Source organism: Plasmopara halstedii (assembly GCF_900000015.1).
Source record: "Plasmopara halstedii genome assembly, contig: Scaffold_1343, whole genome shotgun sequence".
NCBI classification, from domain to species: Eukaryota; Oomycota; class Peronosporomycetes; order Peronosporales; family Peronosporaceae; genus Plasmopara; species Plasmopara halstedii.
In genome coordinates this window covers 394,994-409,270 of record NW_020188258.1, presented here as the reverse complement: position 1 = coordinate 409,270, position 14,277 = coordinate 394,994, and the positions used below count along the sequence as shown (strand labels likewise).

At 44.8% G+C, this 14,277-nt stretch overlaps 4 protein-coding genes across 4 annotated transcripts; 2 read left to right on the top strand and 2 right to left on the bottom strand.

Moving 5' to 3' along the window:
- Nucleotides 1–153: 153 nt before the first annotated feature.
- PHALS_01100 (Nuclear protein export factor) lies at nucleotides 154–7,067 on the bottom strand (the record flags this gene model as incomplete). Its single annotated transcript, XM_024730899.1, has 13 exons — nucleotides 154–174; nucleotides 282–446; nucleotides 510–738; nucleotides 803–989; nucleotides 1,052–1,192; nucleotides 1,249–1,335; nucleotides 1,392–1,404; nucleotides 1,459–1,514; nucleotides 1,797–4,327; nucleotides 4,411–4,483; nucleotides 4,559–6,742; nucleotides 6,884–6,946; nucleotides 7,052–7,067. 13 exons carry the CDS (start codon nucleotides 7,065–7,067, stop codon nucleotides 154–156), a joined length of 5,766 nt encoding a protein of 1,921 aa, XP_024581131.1.
- A 353-nt stretch (nucleotides 7,068–7,420) lies between these two features.
- PHALS_01099 (50s ribosomal protein l13e) lies at nucleotides 7,421–8,237 on the top strand (the record flags this gene model as incomplete). The annotated part of the gene is made up of 2 exons (XM_024730898.1): nucleotides 7,421–7,501; nucleotides 7,701–8,237. 2 exons carry the CDS (start codon nucleotides 7,421–7,423, stop codon nucleotides 8,235–8,237), a joined length of 618 nt encoding a protein of 205 aa, XP_024581130.1.
- A 1,607-nt stretch (nucleotides 8,238–9,844) lies between these two features.
- On the top strand, nucleotides 9,845–12,431 carry PHALS_01098 (WASH complex, subunit CCDC53; the record flags this gene model as incomplete). The annotated part of the gene is made up of 8 exons (XM_024730897.1): nucleotides 9,845–9,889; nucleotides 9,957–10,403; nucleotides 10,459–10,587; nucleotides 10,658–10,834; nucleotides 10,899–11,180; nucleotides 11,255–11,348; nucleotides 11,419–11,675; nucleotides 11,763–12,431. 8 exons carry the CDS (start codon nucleotides 9,845–9,847, stop codon nucleotides 12,429–12,431), a joined length of 2,100 nt encoding a protein of 699 aa, XP_024581129.1.
- Nucleotides 12,432–12,523: 92 nt separating this feature from the next.
- On the bottom strand, nucleotides 12,524–13,822 carry PHALS_01097 (apoptosis antagonizing transcription factor; the record flags this gene model as incomplete). The annotated part of the gene is made up of 1 exon (XM_024730896.1): nucleotides 12,524–13,822. One exon carries the CDS (start codon nucleotides 13,820–13,822, stop codon nucleotides 12,524–12,526), a length of 1,299 nt encoding a protein of 432 aa, XP_024581128.1.
- Between the last annotated feature and the right edge of the window lie 455 nt (nucleotides 13,823–14,277).

The window sequence follows — 14,277 nt, the reverse complement described above, 5'->3', positions numbered from 1 at the left end:
GTCTGGGTCCTAGCATTAGCCTTAGCCTAGCCTAGCCTAGCCTGCCCTAGCATTAGCACTTACCTAGCGTTGCTAATGCTATTGCCATCACTACTGAAGCCTACTTAAGCTGCGGTACGCATGCAAGAGTGACTTGAATGTTGCTTCATAGTATCAACAGAGAAACAAAATTCGCTAGAGTAGCGAGCATAATAAGTGATGGCAACATATTTTAGCGAAAACACTCCATCAACTTGTGAGTCGAGACAGAAGCGAAGCAATTAAACTTATCCTACTCGTACCCCAGTGACACCCACATAACTCAAGCACGTATAGTAAGGGGGCAAGTCATTTTCCTGCATCCATCGAGCCACATCAACACCGATATCCTCCTGTCTGTCGTACAATTTTAGTCGTAAAACGCCTCGAAAAAGAAACACTCTCAACGGCAGCTCGAATGTTTGCATCTACGCAAAGTCCACAAAATATCAGCGATGGACCGTGGGTAGTCTGTCACCAGTATGACGCACCTTCATATCCTTGACAATACTCATCACCATAGACTCATAAACCAGATTGTTGACAGATCCATCCTTTGCCACTTCATAAAATGCAAATGATACTCGTTTCGGAGAATACGTGGGACTGCCAGGATACCAAAACACTCGGTACGGCACAATCTGCACACTGTTCACCAAGCAATTTTCCTGCAACGCATAGTCAAGATAATCCGTCGTTAAATATCCCCACGTTGACGCACTGATACACCCAGTATAACCATTAGTAAGAATAATTCGATAAATATTCCCCTCCATTTTCAAACCTGCTCCAGTAACAAGGTCGTCCTCTAGCACATCCACATTCCAGTTGGAGCCTCTTGGCGATGGCTTCGAAAGCCGAAGGGTCATCTGCTACAACTGTATTAGAGAGCAGAGCAATTCCAATACCACAATGTGATCTCGTCAGCGTATTGTCAGCTGACTCGTTCGCGTGATCCACTGAGGAATAATCTGCATACAAGCAGCCATGCGTGAGCGTCTATGGTCTCGGCATCATAGGTTTTATCTCGAACCTCGAACTTGACTCAGCATTGACAACTCCTCGCTCACAGAATAATATGTCAGTAGCGTTAGACGCTTCCAATCTGCGGAGCTTCGGGTGCTGCTATCATCAGCAAACAACGTTGCGTTCTGTGCCAGCCCTCGCCAAGATTCTGTCCATTCATTGTTCAAAATGGACCATGACCGTCAGTATACCTGAGAGACGTACCACAAATGACGATTGTATCCCTCAAACGACGACTCACTGTCTCAAGATGCAGCAGACTCGTGTAGTCAACGAACCGGAGCGTCGCCGCTAGCAAGTCGCTCGGCAAATCTGTCAGTCGCATGCTGTTGTGTAGCGTCTGCGACAGCCAAGTTGAACCTGCATTCCAAAGTTTGCGGATTGAAATTTGATACTAAATCATTCATGACGTACAAAAATGTTTGTATTAGCCGAGTTGCAGTGCTGATCAATTATAAATCCAATAACTTCTTACTACCCAAAGCGCAAAATGTTGGTGTCCATCAATACGAGCGAATCAAGACGCCGCATTACCTCTGACAGTTACTAATTCTGCGACATCGTCCTCTCCGGAACCATAATAAATATGATGCTCTATTTTGCTAAATATTGTTAAATGCAGATAATTTGCCGGAATACGGCAAGTTATTGTCCGAGATTACTTGTGATACTGGTGATATATGTATGTCGATATTAATTTTTTTTCAAACTTCAGGTAGAGTCTGTATAGAACACAGCCTAGTTGTCCCAACGATTTAAGGCCTGGCGAAGCATCCGCTGATATTGCGACGAAGCAGCACGCTCTTTTTCAAGCTCAACTCGAAGGCGCTTTATCGTGCCGACCATTTTGTACTCGCTGACTGCTCGTATCGTCCCAAAACTTTTTTGTATGCTCTGTCTCGTGACTGGCACTGACTGCTTCACAACAGGATAATCCCGCTTGATGCTTGGACTTGGATCCAGCCACTGTTTTGAAGTCAACAAGCGCGCAAAATCTACAAGGCTCGAGCCAATTCGCCTGCTCGTTGGGTAGTATATAGTGATGTCGCTTATCGTTTCGAAATAAGTCATATAGATCTCTTTGAAAATTGCTCGCCATGGCAGCAATTCGTCTGCTTCTCGAGGTGTTACCTTCTCTGTCATGCCACTTTCAACTAATTGCTCGTGAATCGGGAGAATTACGGAGTAAATTCGTTTTTTTAGCTCATACGTCGATACTGATGTGGCTGCTACATTTGACAGGAATAATTGATCGATAAATTCTTCTACTTTCTTAAAGTAAACGTCGCAAGTCTGGTCACGGTCCACAGGAGAAGTCTCAGCGACGATGCGAGTTTCTTCAAGAGCTGTTAAAACAGTTTGTATCTTGTCTCTTCGTTCTTGAAAATTCCAACCATGCTGAGGATCCATAAAAGCACATTTCATCTCCGGTGGTATATATACAAAGTCCATAATTCCAGATGATAACAAATCTTGATGCACGCGGGGAAAGAAAGCACAAATTCTACTTTGAGTATTTATTGACGACTCCAATCGGTTCAATACAGCATCGGTAGTATCCTCTAAAATCTCCTTCATGCCAACGCTGTCTATATGAGGAAAGGGGGGAGACAATTCTGCTACCCTTTTAAGAACTTGGCTGAACTTGAGCGAAAGAAAGCATCCTGAATCAACGAGCTCGACACTGACGTAACCTACCTGCGCCTGAAACCGCAGCTGCGCGCTTTCTATACAGCTTTTGAAAACGCGCAATAGTTGTGCTGCCGACGACTTTATTTCGACCGAAGCGAATCCGACACCAAAAACAGTTACACGACATCCAGTATCCAGCAGCGACAACAGATCCACAATCTGTTTTTCGTAGCTAGCAACATTACCAGCTTGCTGTAGTGTACTAAGATCAACAGGAAGTAAGATTGCTGATGTTGCAGCAAGCTTGTACTGTTGTCTTTCGCGCGTGTTCCGGTGGGTAAATGTCGAATCAAGATATCGACTACATACAGCAACGCCTTGTGATACATCACTGCTCGAACAATACAAGCGATAACAATCGCGTTCAGGTGTTGAAACATCCTGTGCTCCTGCTCTGACCGCACACCACAAACCAAAAGATGACGAGGCATTTTCCAATAGGTCAGCAATCACAAGCTTCCACGCGACATAAGAAGCTCCAATATTTTGCCTACGAATACAGGGACCGACCAGTTTTAGAATATCTTCCGTTTGCCAGAGTGATAACAGTTCTGCTGTTGAGAATGACACTGGCTCTTCAGCCTTTGGTATCGGCTTCAGTCGCTTCGTTCCAATCAAAGGAATTGGTGAATTTAGAAATAGCCACTGCATACTGTCTTTTGCCCTTTGATGAGGCTGTAGAAGTTGGAGCCTTGACGCTATTGAGATAGGCCCAGGACCGTCGCGTGACGCTTGCACATAATTCTTCCACATATAAAGCCTCAGCTTCATCACCGCTAGTCGTTGCTTCTCTTCGCGGCGCAATCTTTTCTTTTCATCTCGCTCTTTGGCCAACTGCGTTTGTCTTTGCGCTTCAAAAGCAGCCACTCGAGCTTCACGTGCACGAGCTTCTGCAGCTTCTTGCTGTCGACGTCGTTCGCGCTCCTTTACCGCATTCTGGAAAGCCTCTTCTTGCATTTTTTTTTCTTTTTCACGACGCTCTTCTTCAATAGCCTTTTGCCGCAAAGCCTCTGCTCGTTGCAAAGCTATTTCTTGTTTTCTCCTTGCTTCCTGAGCTGCCTCTTCAGCTTTTTTGCGCAAATCCTTTTCTTTTTGCTGCTTTTCCTGATCGCGCAGCTGAGCTTCATAAGCTTTTTGAAATTGCTTTGAATCTTCTTCATCCTGACTCAAAGCGGTAGCTTCCACATTACTATGCACTTGACGCAGCGCAGTTTGGTCACCGGCAACATTTATTGCTTGCTGACGCTGCGTTTTTTTCTCTTTTACCCTTTCCAGCTCATGCATACGCTCTAGCATTGCCAACTTCTTACGCTCAAGCTCTTTCTTCCTCTCTGCGATTGCATCCAGTTCAACCTTTTTTAGTATTTGTTGACTGGATGGCATGTTGGCACGAGAGCTCACTGAGGCAGGTTTTGAGGCTCCTTGATTACAGTTGACAAAAAATGAATAGTCGTCTGCATACGGAGGCTTTTCTGGATACAGTTTTGCCTGTTCTTCTCGTTCAAGATCTTGAATAAGCTTGCTTAAGGCAGGATATTCATTTCGAGCATATTCAGTAACACCCCGGCAGATATCACGTCGCAAATTATTGCTGAAAATTTTACGAAAACATAGTTGCGATAAAAATGTAAGTTAAGTCCATTTAAAAACGACACAAGTAAACTGAGCACACACCCTTGCTTCATTCCCACATAAATTTTTGAGCTGCGAGTCTTCAGCGGCGTATTGTTTCGTCGCAACTGAGCGTCTACAAGGCATGAGTATTTCACAATGAAAGTGTTACTTTGTGTCGCACAATGGACAAAGAAGATAATCTTCATACCTGTTTCGAACTCGCCCCCGAACTTGACAGTTATGACAGTGTCATCGCCTGAACCAGGGCTCCCAGATAGCTGTAATCGATGCTCTCGGCATACAGAATACGCGTGATCAATATCATCAAAGCAGAGCTGCTCCACTAAATCTTCTAGTGGATATGATTGACTACGATAAGCCCGATTCATACGAAGCAAAGCTGATGACCGAACGTTTGAAATATACCGAAAGAGCAAACACGACTGCAGATAAGTTGCTTGCCGAAGAAGTGAGAAAAACTGGTAATAGTCCCCCGTATGTCGCGCAACGAAGACTCGCATCGCAAAATTTAGGTGAACACTTTCCATGATATGAACTGGCAAATTCTTCACATACTTCAATACGTCCATACCTCGACCATTGTCCAGAGTGCAAAGGATAAAATACGCACGAAATTCGGCCTCAAATGGACTACAGTAAGCTGGATTGCTTATCTTGTGGCTCTCATCATAAAGTTCGTTCAGGGACTTGAGCGTCTGCCCAAGCTGCTCCATATTTTGTTGAGCTACGAAGCTTGGAGTCTCAATCAGTTCATGCTCACTAAGAATGTGATAACGTGCGATACGCTCGTGAACGTCAAGCACGATAGGGTGCACTCGACCCCCTGCACCGCGATAGTTTTGCAAAACAAAATCCTTGCGAATCATTCGAAAGCGATCCCAGCAAAAATTGTATAATTCAATAGGCTCCGGCACTCGAGGCGTCTGAAACCGAGGATCTATGCCACACTGATCAAGATCCATGATAGCTTGTTCAATATACAATTGCGTACGTCGAAGAACACCGGGTGGTCGAATCTCCTCCGATATATCCAGCTTATGATCGGCCGAACTCCGCTGAAATCGCTTGATTATCATATCACGCTCGGTACCAGGCCGATCAGGGAAACTTTTTTCAAACACACTTAATTCATCCACACGAATATGCAACTCCCGTTCTGCTTGGCTACACATCTCAGCACATTGACCGTCCAAATTAGTAGCAGCTGCCAGCTCGGCTTTGCAACTACCTTCGTTTTTTAAAGTAGAAAAGTCGGACGGCATCGGAATAAATGAATCATCGCTCGTACTTGGCGCTTTCTTCTTTAGTCGATTGTGCCGTTGCTTTCTAAGCTTTTCTTTCGTTGCGCTCGGCATTGGTGCCCTGGTACCCATCAAACCATCCCCACCCCCTAAAGGCTTGACGCTATCATTAACATGACTATGTTTATCAGAAGGATGCGCAATTGAGACCTCTCCAGAGTCTTCAGCAAGTCTACCTTTATGACGAGGTAGCTTTCCCAAGCCAGCCATTTGCCCATCCAAAAGTGCTAAATTCTTTTCCGACTTTACGACTGGAGCTGCGCCCGATTGCACCTTAGAATTTCGTCGTTTATGACCAAATGCAGTGGTATTGACCGCACCATTAAAATTGGAAGGATTTCCAAAGGATGGAAAAGAAATAGAGCTTGTTGTCCCGGATCCACCGCCGAAAGTTGTACGAAAATCCAATTTATTTGTGGTTCCATCAACGCAAGCTGGAGATGCGAATGGATTATCTGCATGCATGGACGATAACGAATGAGAGGCAATTGGTTTCTGTTGCACATGAGCCCCCATTGGTGCTTGTGCATTTAGATTGCCAAGTTTGCCACTCGAATCGTGAAAAAGAGTATCTCGTCTGTGTTTTGATGTACCGAATACTGTCTGCCCCGTATTTAAGTTTTGATTCGAAAAGTTCGTACTTTTACCAAATTTTGCTTCGTTCCGACCAAATCTTTGATTCGCAGGTTGTTTGTTACCGTTTGACGCAAAACCAAACACTGTGGGTGTACTTGCCGACGAGGAGAAATGCTGCAAACTATTATTTCTCGAGGTTGTCGAATTAAATGACCTAAGAGTATCAGTGTGCACCTTGTCCACGCTGTTGCATACCCGTTCGAAAAATACGTCGTTTGTTGATACTCCACCAAACTCTCCCGATAGTGATGAAGGTTGTCCTACTAAATTTCCAGCTGAAAAAGGTACATGACTACCGAATTTGCTTCCTGGATTTCCCATTATGCCACCTGGAGGAAGCGGTGGCTGGCTTCGAGACCGAAGATCATGCCCAAAAGTTGTCTTTAAAGCTGGAGCAGGATTATTGGCTTGGAATGGGTTAAGCATAACCGGTCCTGAACAGGAGAAGGCACTCATCAATACCCCGAACTCACAAACTAGCCGCACGTTAAGACGAACGCTTGACGCTCTTCACACGGTCTGTTCATCCACCCGCGCTAACTGCAATAATAAATGTAACTACTAATCTTTCGTACCTAGGTTCTGGCTGGAGGGATTACCGCCTCTTCCCGCAAAATATTCGAAGCCATCGTTTCGATCTGCAAAAGGTATTGAGAGCGCATATAAGCAGTGAACTTAACAACCATAGCATCTAGTCATAATTATCATGGCGGAATCTAAGGTATGAAGAATAAAGAACCCACTGCTGGAGCCGAACATCGCGAAGTCGTCGATAAATTAACCTGCACGTCCCCCCAACAAACTTTGAGCGGGACAGCCAGTTCTAGACTTCGCTATCATATGTACATAGTAAGGTACGTCTCGCCAAAAATAAGGTTTTACACAATTATTTAGATGAGGTAGCGCACATATAGTTTTATTTTGTGATATGATTGGCTGTAATTAATTTTTATAGTGAGTGCCGAGCACCACCAGTTCTCGCATCGCTGGCTGTTGAGCTCCAAGTTCCAAATTGCCCTCAACTTTTTCGTAATAAGGTATACACGACGCCCCTCATGGAAGCGTAACTCGGATTAATCTTCCTATCTATGTGTAATATATTTAGTTGAAAGATGGTGAAGCACAACAACGTCGTCCCTAACGGTCATTTCCACAAGTATTGGGAGTCCCGAATCAAGACTTGGTTTGACCAGGTATGGAATATTCTTTGTATTTTTTTAACATCAGCCAGTCCAGCAGCTAGTATTTAGCTCAAGATGGACAAGGTTATCAGGTCTACTTGACGTTGAAGCACCGATAGTAAAACCGGAAACAACATTGAGCCATTGACCATTAGTTGCTTGGCTGGCTGCTTCAGCAAGGATAGCAATTTACTTAATTTTGCTCTTATAGGCTGCCAAAAAGAAAACCCGTCGTCTAAGACGTAAGGCTAAAGCAGCTGCTGTGGCTCCGCGTCCCGCGGCTGGTCTGTTGCGCCCTGCCGTGCACTGCCCAACGATTAAATACGGCTCTAAAGTTCGTGCAGGTAAAGGCTTTACTTTAGAGGAGCTGAAGGAGGCTGGTATCAACCGCAAGCAGGCCATTAGCATTGGAATTGCTGTTGACTTCCGTCGTACCAACAAGTCGGTCGAGTCGCTTCAGGCTAATGTGCACCGCCTTAAGGCTTACAAGGCCAAGCTAGTTGTTTTCCCACGCAAGAATAACAAGCCAAAGAATGGCGATGCCGTTTCCGAAGATGTGAAGAATGCCGTGCAACATACCGGACCGATTCTTCCAATTACGCGCTCGAGCGTCAAGTCGACCACAGCTATCATCACACCTGAGATGAAGGAGAAGAGCGTTTTTACGGAACTGCGTGTCGCTCGAGCTGACAAGCGCATCTTTGGCAAGCAAGCTAAGCGTTTGGCGGACAAGAAAGAGAAAAAGTAAGTGTTGTCGGCGTCGACATTTGCTTGCGTGCCCTTTTTCAAGAGGAACGGCACTTCGTTAGGTCTGTTGCGAAAACTTGGAACAATACATAGCCCAGCTCAAATGTTCTGACTTCCACTTGCACTATTTAAAAGATTATGCTTAATCATCCCTGTTTAGACAAACCAAGTTAGACTATATGCATGAGTTTAACGCTGTATCGAAATCTGATTAGATACTTTTGTTGTTCAGAATAAAAGTGCGAAAGCGATAGTGTCAGTACAGCGATTTTTGCTGCTCGTAAAGCTTGAGGCATTTTTGCTGGCAGCTTTATCAAATCAGCAGATCTTACACTTTAGACCACGATTGGCATGGATTAGTCGTGCCGCACTTTTGCCATCTGTCATTTAGGTGTGGTGAATATCCACTCAGTCTAAATGTCTGCCTTTGCACTCGCGCAGTGCATTTGACTCATGATTAAAGTCGAAGGGTGGACCGCGTGGCGACAGGCTACGATTAAAAGATCAGATGAAACTTGAAGTTGCGCTTGGCAGACTGTTTTCTACCAGCGAGATTACATAACTCAGAGTGAACACATCGTTCGAATTCGCAGTTACGTCGACGAATAATCGAAAACGCTAGACGCAGCCAGGATTTCCGCAGTAACGTCGTCGTGCTAATTATCATTGCAAGACTCATGCGCTGTGTTAAGTGTCGTTTCTGATACACTGGTTACTCGGCTCAAAACATACAGATCGTGATCAAATTGCCGTTGTAGTGAGTTTGTAGCCTATGTGGCGCTTCTACGCCAATAAATCAATGAAGCAATGTCGCGTGAAAAGCTACATCGTGGCGTTTGTTTGTTGACTAAGCGTACAAGAATTTTGGGTGCCACCAACCACTTCCTCGTCAACACGTACGTTATTTAAACTGCACCATTCACTAGTCGTGAAAGCTGGAGACAGCAGACTGAGCAGATGCTGATCCAAGACGAAAGAGTAGAATCTACGGCTAGAGCGTTATGGTCCAATCGGTACGGTTCAATCTCGGATGAAAGAGAAAAGAGATGTCGGAAAGCTTCCTTGGTGCAAATTAAGACTGTTACTACTATCTCATTTATGAGAAGTGTTGTGAGCACAATGGAAGTGACTTTTTGCGCGACATTAAGACATTGAGTCACCTAAACTTATCTTACTTACGCCACTGGGGATATAGCGTGCGGCATTGTCAACTCATACGCCATGCTGTTGAAATTATTTAATTATGCTGACATCAAATTTGATTGATCGACAAAACTTCATTTTTTCGCATTGCTGCTCACATGTCTCGATGGTGAAAAGTTTCTTTCAGTTTGCTGCTTATGAGAAGGATCGTTAAGTGAAATTACCACGCAGACTCAGCTTAATTTGAGCTTACGGGGTTAGCGCTGATCAGCCAGTTACAAGGTTATAGATATTTTTGGCTACCAAGCTGAGAATCGATCAGTCTCCAAGAAACCTCCTGTCAAATTTATCAGTCGTGAACTATGACCGACACTGATAGCGACGACGAACTTATGAGCCGCCTGACAAGTATGGGCACGGGTTTTGCGACTTTTTGTGAAGATTGCTCCTATTGCGCTTCTCCGAATGCTTTGCTCCCGTGCACCATTTGCAACAAAGCCATTTACTGTGGTGAGGCAAGTGGGCGCGGTTGAAAAGTTTTTTTTCGTGATGATATTTAGAATTATTTAATATGCAGATTTGCAAGAGAAGACACGCCCCTGCTCACCGCAATTATTGTATTAAGCTAAGAATGGAGCAAGAGGCGGCTGAGGAGGAGGAAGAAGAGTCGGGAGAGGAAGAAGACGAAAGTAATTCGGAGAGTGAGGAGGTGACTCATGCTTCACTTTCGGCAAGTTATAAAGCTAGTGAAGGGGGCATTGTTCGTGGTCTATCCCCTGTGCAAATTAAGAAGTTGCTGAAGCTGGCCACAGAAGCGGATTCAGTCAAGTGTAATCCGTCGATCGTGAAATTGCAGCGGCAAATGTCACAATTAATGGCGGACAAGATGAATGGAGGAACGAGAAGAAGAGGAGTTTCTGGAAGTTATAAAGAGATTCAAGCTCTGCAGCTTAAATTTAGTGAGCTTGAAAAGAAGACTGATAGCATGGTTTATGCTCCCCAGATCGGACCCGTAACGACAATGGTAAGTAGTGTGCTGTGATGGAAGACGCAATTTTGACCGTATTGTTTAATTGAAGAGTATGAACATGCCAGTGGAACAGATCAAAAGCCAGATGAAAGCTGGCGGTATTAATTCTGATCTCATGGGCAAGATTGACACCGTTAGCATTGGAACCCCAAGTGCAATATTTTCGAAAGAAGTAGTCGTACGTTTAGCCAGTTGTGTTTTGTGTATATGACATGACAGTAAGTTTGTGGGAACCTTGTTGCTGGCAGTCTGAGAAAGATACATATATCGCAATGACTGTGGCAGATGATCCGTTATATCAGAAATACTTCAAATTAAAAAAATTGAGCATGCCAGTGGAACAAATCAAGCAGAAAATGAAGATGGATGGCGTAGACCCAACACTTTTGGATGTCCCAAACAGCATTTCACCAAACGATCCCGGCGTACGTATATATGAACTTTTACCAAGTTACGATTTGACGATGATGTTGTGTGTGCTCTGTAAAGCCATCGTTAGATAAATCATTTGGGTCCGTGTCGAATGGGATAGCACCGCCTTATCCGCTACAAATGACAAATGGGGGGTCTAGCTGGCCTTTCATGCCTGCCATGTGTCCTGCTGCTCCGTATGAACCATTAAATGTCAAAGATGATCCGAAGCTTCTGAAATATTTCAAACTGCGAAAACTTGGAATGCCCGATGAACAGATTAAGCTCAAGATGAAGGCGGACGAGATTGATCCTACGCTTCTTGATCGGCCGGATGATGTATCGCCTTACGATCTTGGTGTAAGTTGTCATATGATATTGTGGAAATTGCTGCAGCTCCTTTAATTGTATCATTCTTGATCTGCTTGAGGCAGTCATCTGCTGAAAAGCTAGCAATTTCTTCTGGACCTATCTCAATGGAGCAGCTCATCAGTATTCTAATGCAGTACCAGCACATAATTCAACAAGGTGGGTTAATGCTTAGGCCACCTCGACTGTGATTGCTGCAACTCACATACGTCCATTTGTGCTTCGTTAGCATCAGATAGAGGAAGTCCAGTCGGTGCTGTCCGTAGTCACAATGGTAGTAATTTTGGTGCGCTTAATGTCAAGCCCCTACCATCAGTTGAAGATCAAATGGCTCAAGAACTAGCAGCCGCAGAGAGTGCCATTGACAGCATTTTCGGCGACGACTCACAGCTGTCAAAAGGTCATGGCGGTCTAAGTATGATTGAACAGCTAGAGAAGAAAGCACGGATGGAGAGTAATAAGAAACTTGTAGAGAATCGAAAGGAGGTAAATTGTCTAGTCGCTGAACTCCAGTCGACATTACTTACTACCGATGAAGAGGCGATTGCCTTTTTTAAAATTATCACTCCCAAGCTAGAAGAATATGGGCTTGCTTTGGGACCTGATGTAGATCAGACTTGGTCGTCGCGTTTGCTTATTAAGAACAAGGAGACACGTGATTGGTATTTTACAGAGCAAGAACGGCTGGATGCTGGTAAAGCATACGGACGGCTGTGGGGGCTTTCTTTTTTGGAACGTGATGCTGGTCAATTGATTGCGAAGCGTAACCAAATTCTAAACGCCCCAGCTACAATGCGAGCAATTGTCAAAGGAAAACCAGAATTGATCGACAAATTTACGCAGCTACTGAAGGAAACAGTAAAGCTTAAGCATAAGATATTTAAAAACTCCTTGTATGCGGCGGAAGTGCGACGACTGCAAACATTTAGCATTCCCGAGCGCCTAGAGGAAAGGGGAACGGAACTCATTGATTCTACAACGCTTTTGGCTCATGTCTCGATGGATTTGGCTGAAGAAGAATTTCGATTGCTCGAAAATGTCACACGAGCTAAAAAATTACGAGCGGTGGCCGCAGTGCATGTTGTCGAGAAAGCAGTGGTATTAGTCGGCATCGTAAAGAAGATTGGTGCGAATGGAGTCAACGAGACTCGGCTGCTGAAACTTGAGTCCGAACTAGCAAGGATCAAAGAGCTGTATTTATCAGGTGAAAAGGCAGAAGAGGAAGAAGACGATGTGCTGTGAGAAGAGACTGACATGTGTGGTAGAGTTTTCTCAGCTAATAGTAGGTAACTTATATTGCATTCTTATTTCTCAAATTGCTAGTCACTGTTCTTCTAATGTCGAATTTGACCGAAAAGCGAGCGGAACAACTCATCAACATCCATCTCCGGTGTCGGATAGGGCTCTGGAAACATAAAGTTTTCCAGCTTAGGGTGCACTGTGTACCGCAATTGACGGCCTTTGCTTGCTTTGCGATTCACGAGTTTCTTCTTCTTGCGGTGGGTGCGCCTTACAATTGCGTCTTGGTTAGCGCCCCCACCATTTTCGATATATTCCTTAAGAAGCTGCTGGTAGAAGTCCGAGTCGTCATACACGAGCTCGTCCAGTTGGTCTTCTTCTCCCCCTACTGCCTCAGGTGCTTTAGCATCTACTGGCGCATGGGCCTTTCGCTTCACTCGCTGAGGATCAACAAGCACCGACTCAACCTGGGTTAGAATATCCTGATTTACAGCCTTAAACTTTTTGCCTTGGTTATTCTTGCCTCCAGCTAATAAATCTGTCTTGCGCATATATGTGTTAAGAATGTCGTTGTATTGGGGAAGCATCGCTTGGTTGCTGGTCGTAATCTCCTGCCATAGATCATCACACGTGCGCTTTCGCTTCTTTGTCGGTAGGTCGGGAGCACTCAATTCTGAGACGTTACATAGCTTTGTTTGCAATGAAGACACGGCGTCAATACATTTGTAAAGATCACTTATGACCTTTTCTTTTGACTGAATTGTTGTTTCATCATCAGTCAAATCTCCAACCGTCTCGTAAGCCACTGCATCCTTTATTGTGGCCAGTAGTCGCTTAGTGTAAATCTGCGCTTCAAGACATCGCTCCCAGATCAGCTTCTGGTTTCGTACGTGGACGGCCTTCTGAACGACCTTGTCACTGTTTTGCACACTTATAAGTCGTGCCGAGTCTTCCTTTTGAAAACTTCGGACGAGTAATTCGACACTATTACCCTCATCTTCACTATCCTCGGATTGATCTCTCTTTAAACCCTCCTTCACTTGCTCTTCCTCATCGTCAGATGCTCCGAACGGCTCAGCGTCCGACCACTCGGCCATCGCGTCTTCGTCCGGCGATTCCATTCCATCTTTCAAGTCCGCCCGTTTCACTACTTTTCCTGCATATTCATTGCTGCCCATTACACCTTCTGCATCCCAATTTTTCACACGCAACTCCGATACTTGCTCGCGCTGTTTGTCCATATCTCTAGCATTGGCATGCTTAAAAGACATTCCTAAGCGAGTTGCGCTCGCCAGCTCATCTTCGCAGACTGACGATGCATCTTCGTGCACTATCGCACGCGTTCCGTCGTCGAAGTCCTCAGCGTGATCGATGTTAAAAGCGTCGCTGGTCATAGTTTCGGGCTTCCTTCGCCAGTAGATGGCAAATCTATGATTGGAAGAAATCCAATTTTCCTGCTATTTACACTATTCAAATTTAAAAAACTCGATTTAGAAGGTTGTCTTCACCCTTGCAGTGCCAGTTTGGAACGTAGTCAACTCCAGAAAAGCGGTTAATGGGTATCAAAGTTCTTGTCACTGTCATGATAGTTTACCTGTGATGCGAAGGTGATCAAAACGTAGTGCTTCTGCTCTGCACGATTATGGGCGAATATGTGTCATAAAATATGTCTGTTATAAGCGCGATACGGCTGTATCGTTAGACGTTTGAGCGTTGCTGAAGCCCTTTGGACATAGAAAGCTACTCCCAAAGCATCCCTCACGGAGTAACCACTGCGGTGAGGGCTATCTGTAGCGGGACTACATGGTGCGTTCCTTGTTATAACTATTGTAAATCACGCATGTGCTGT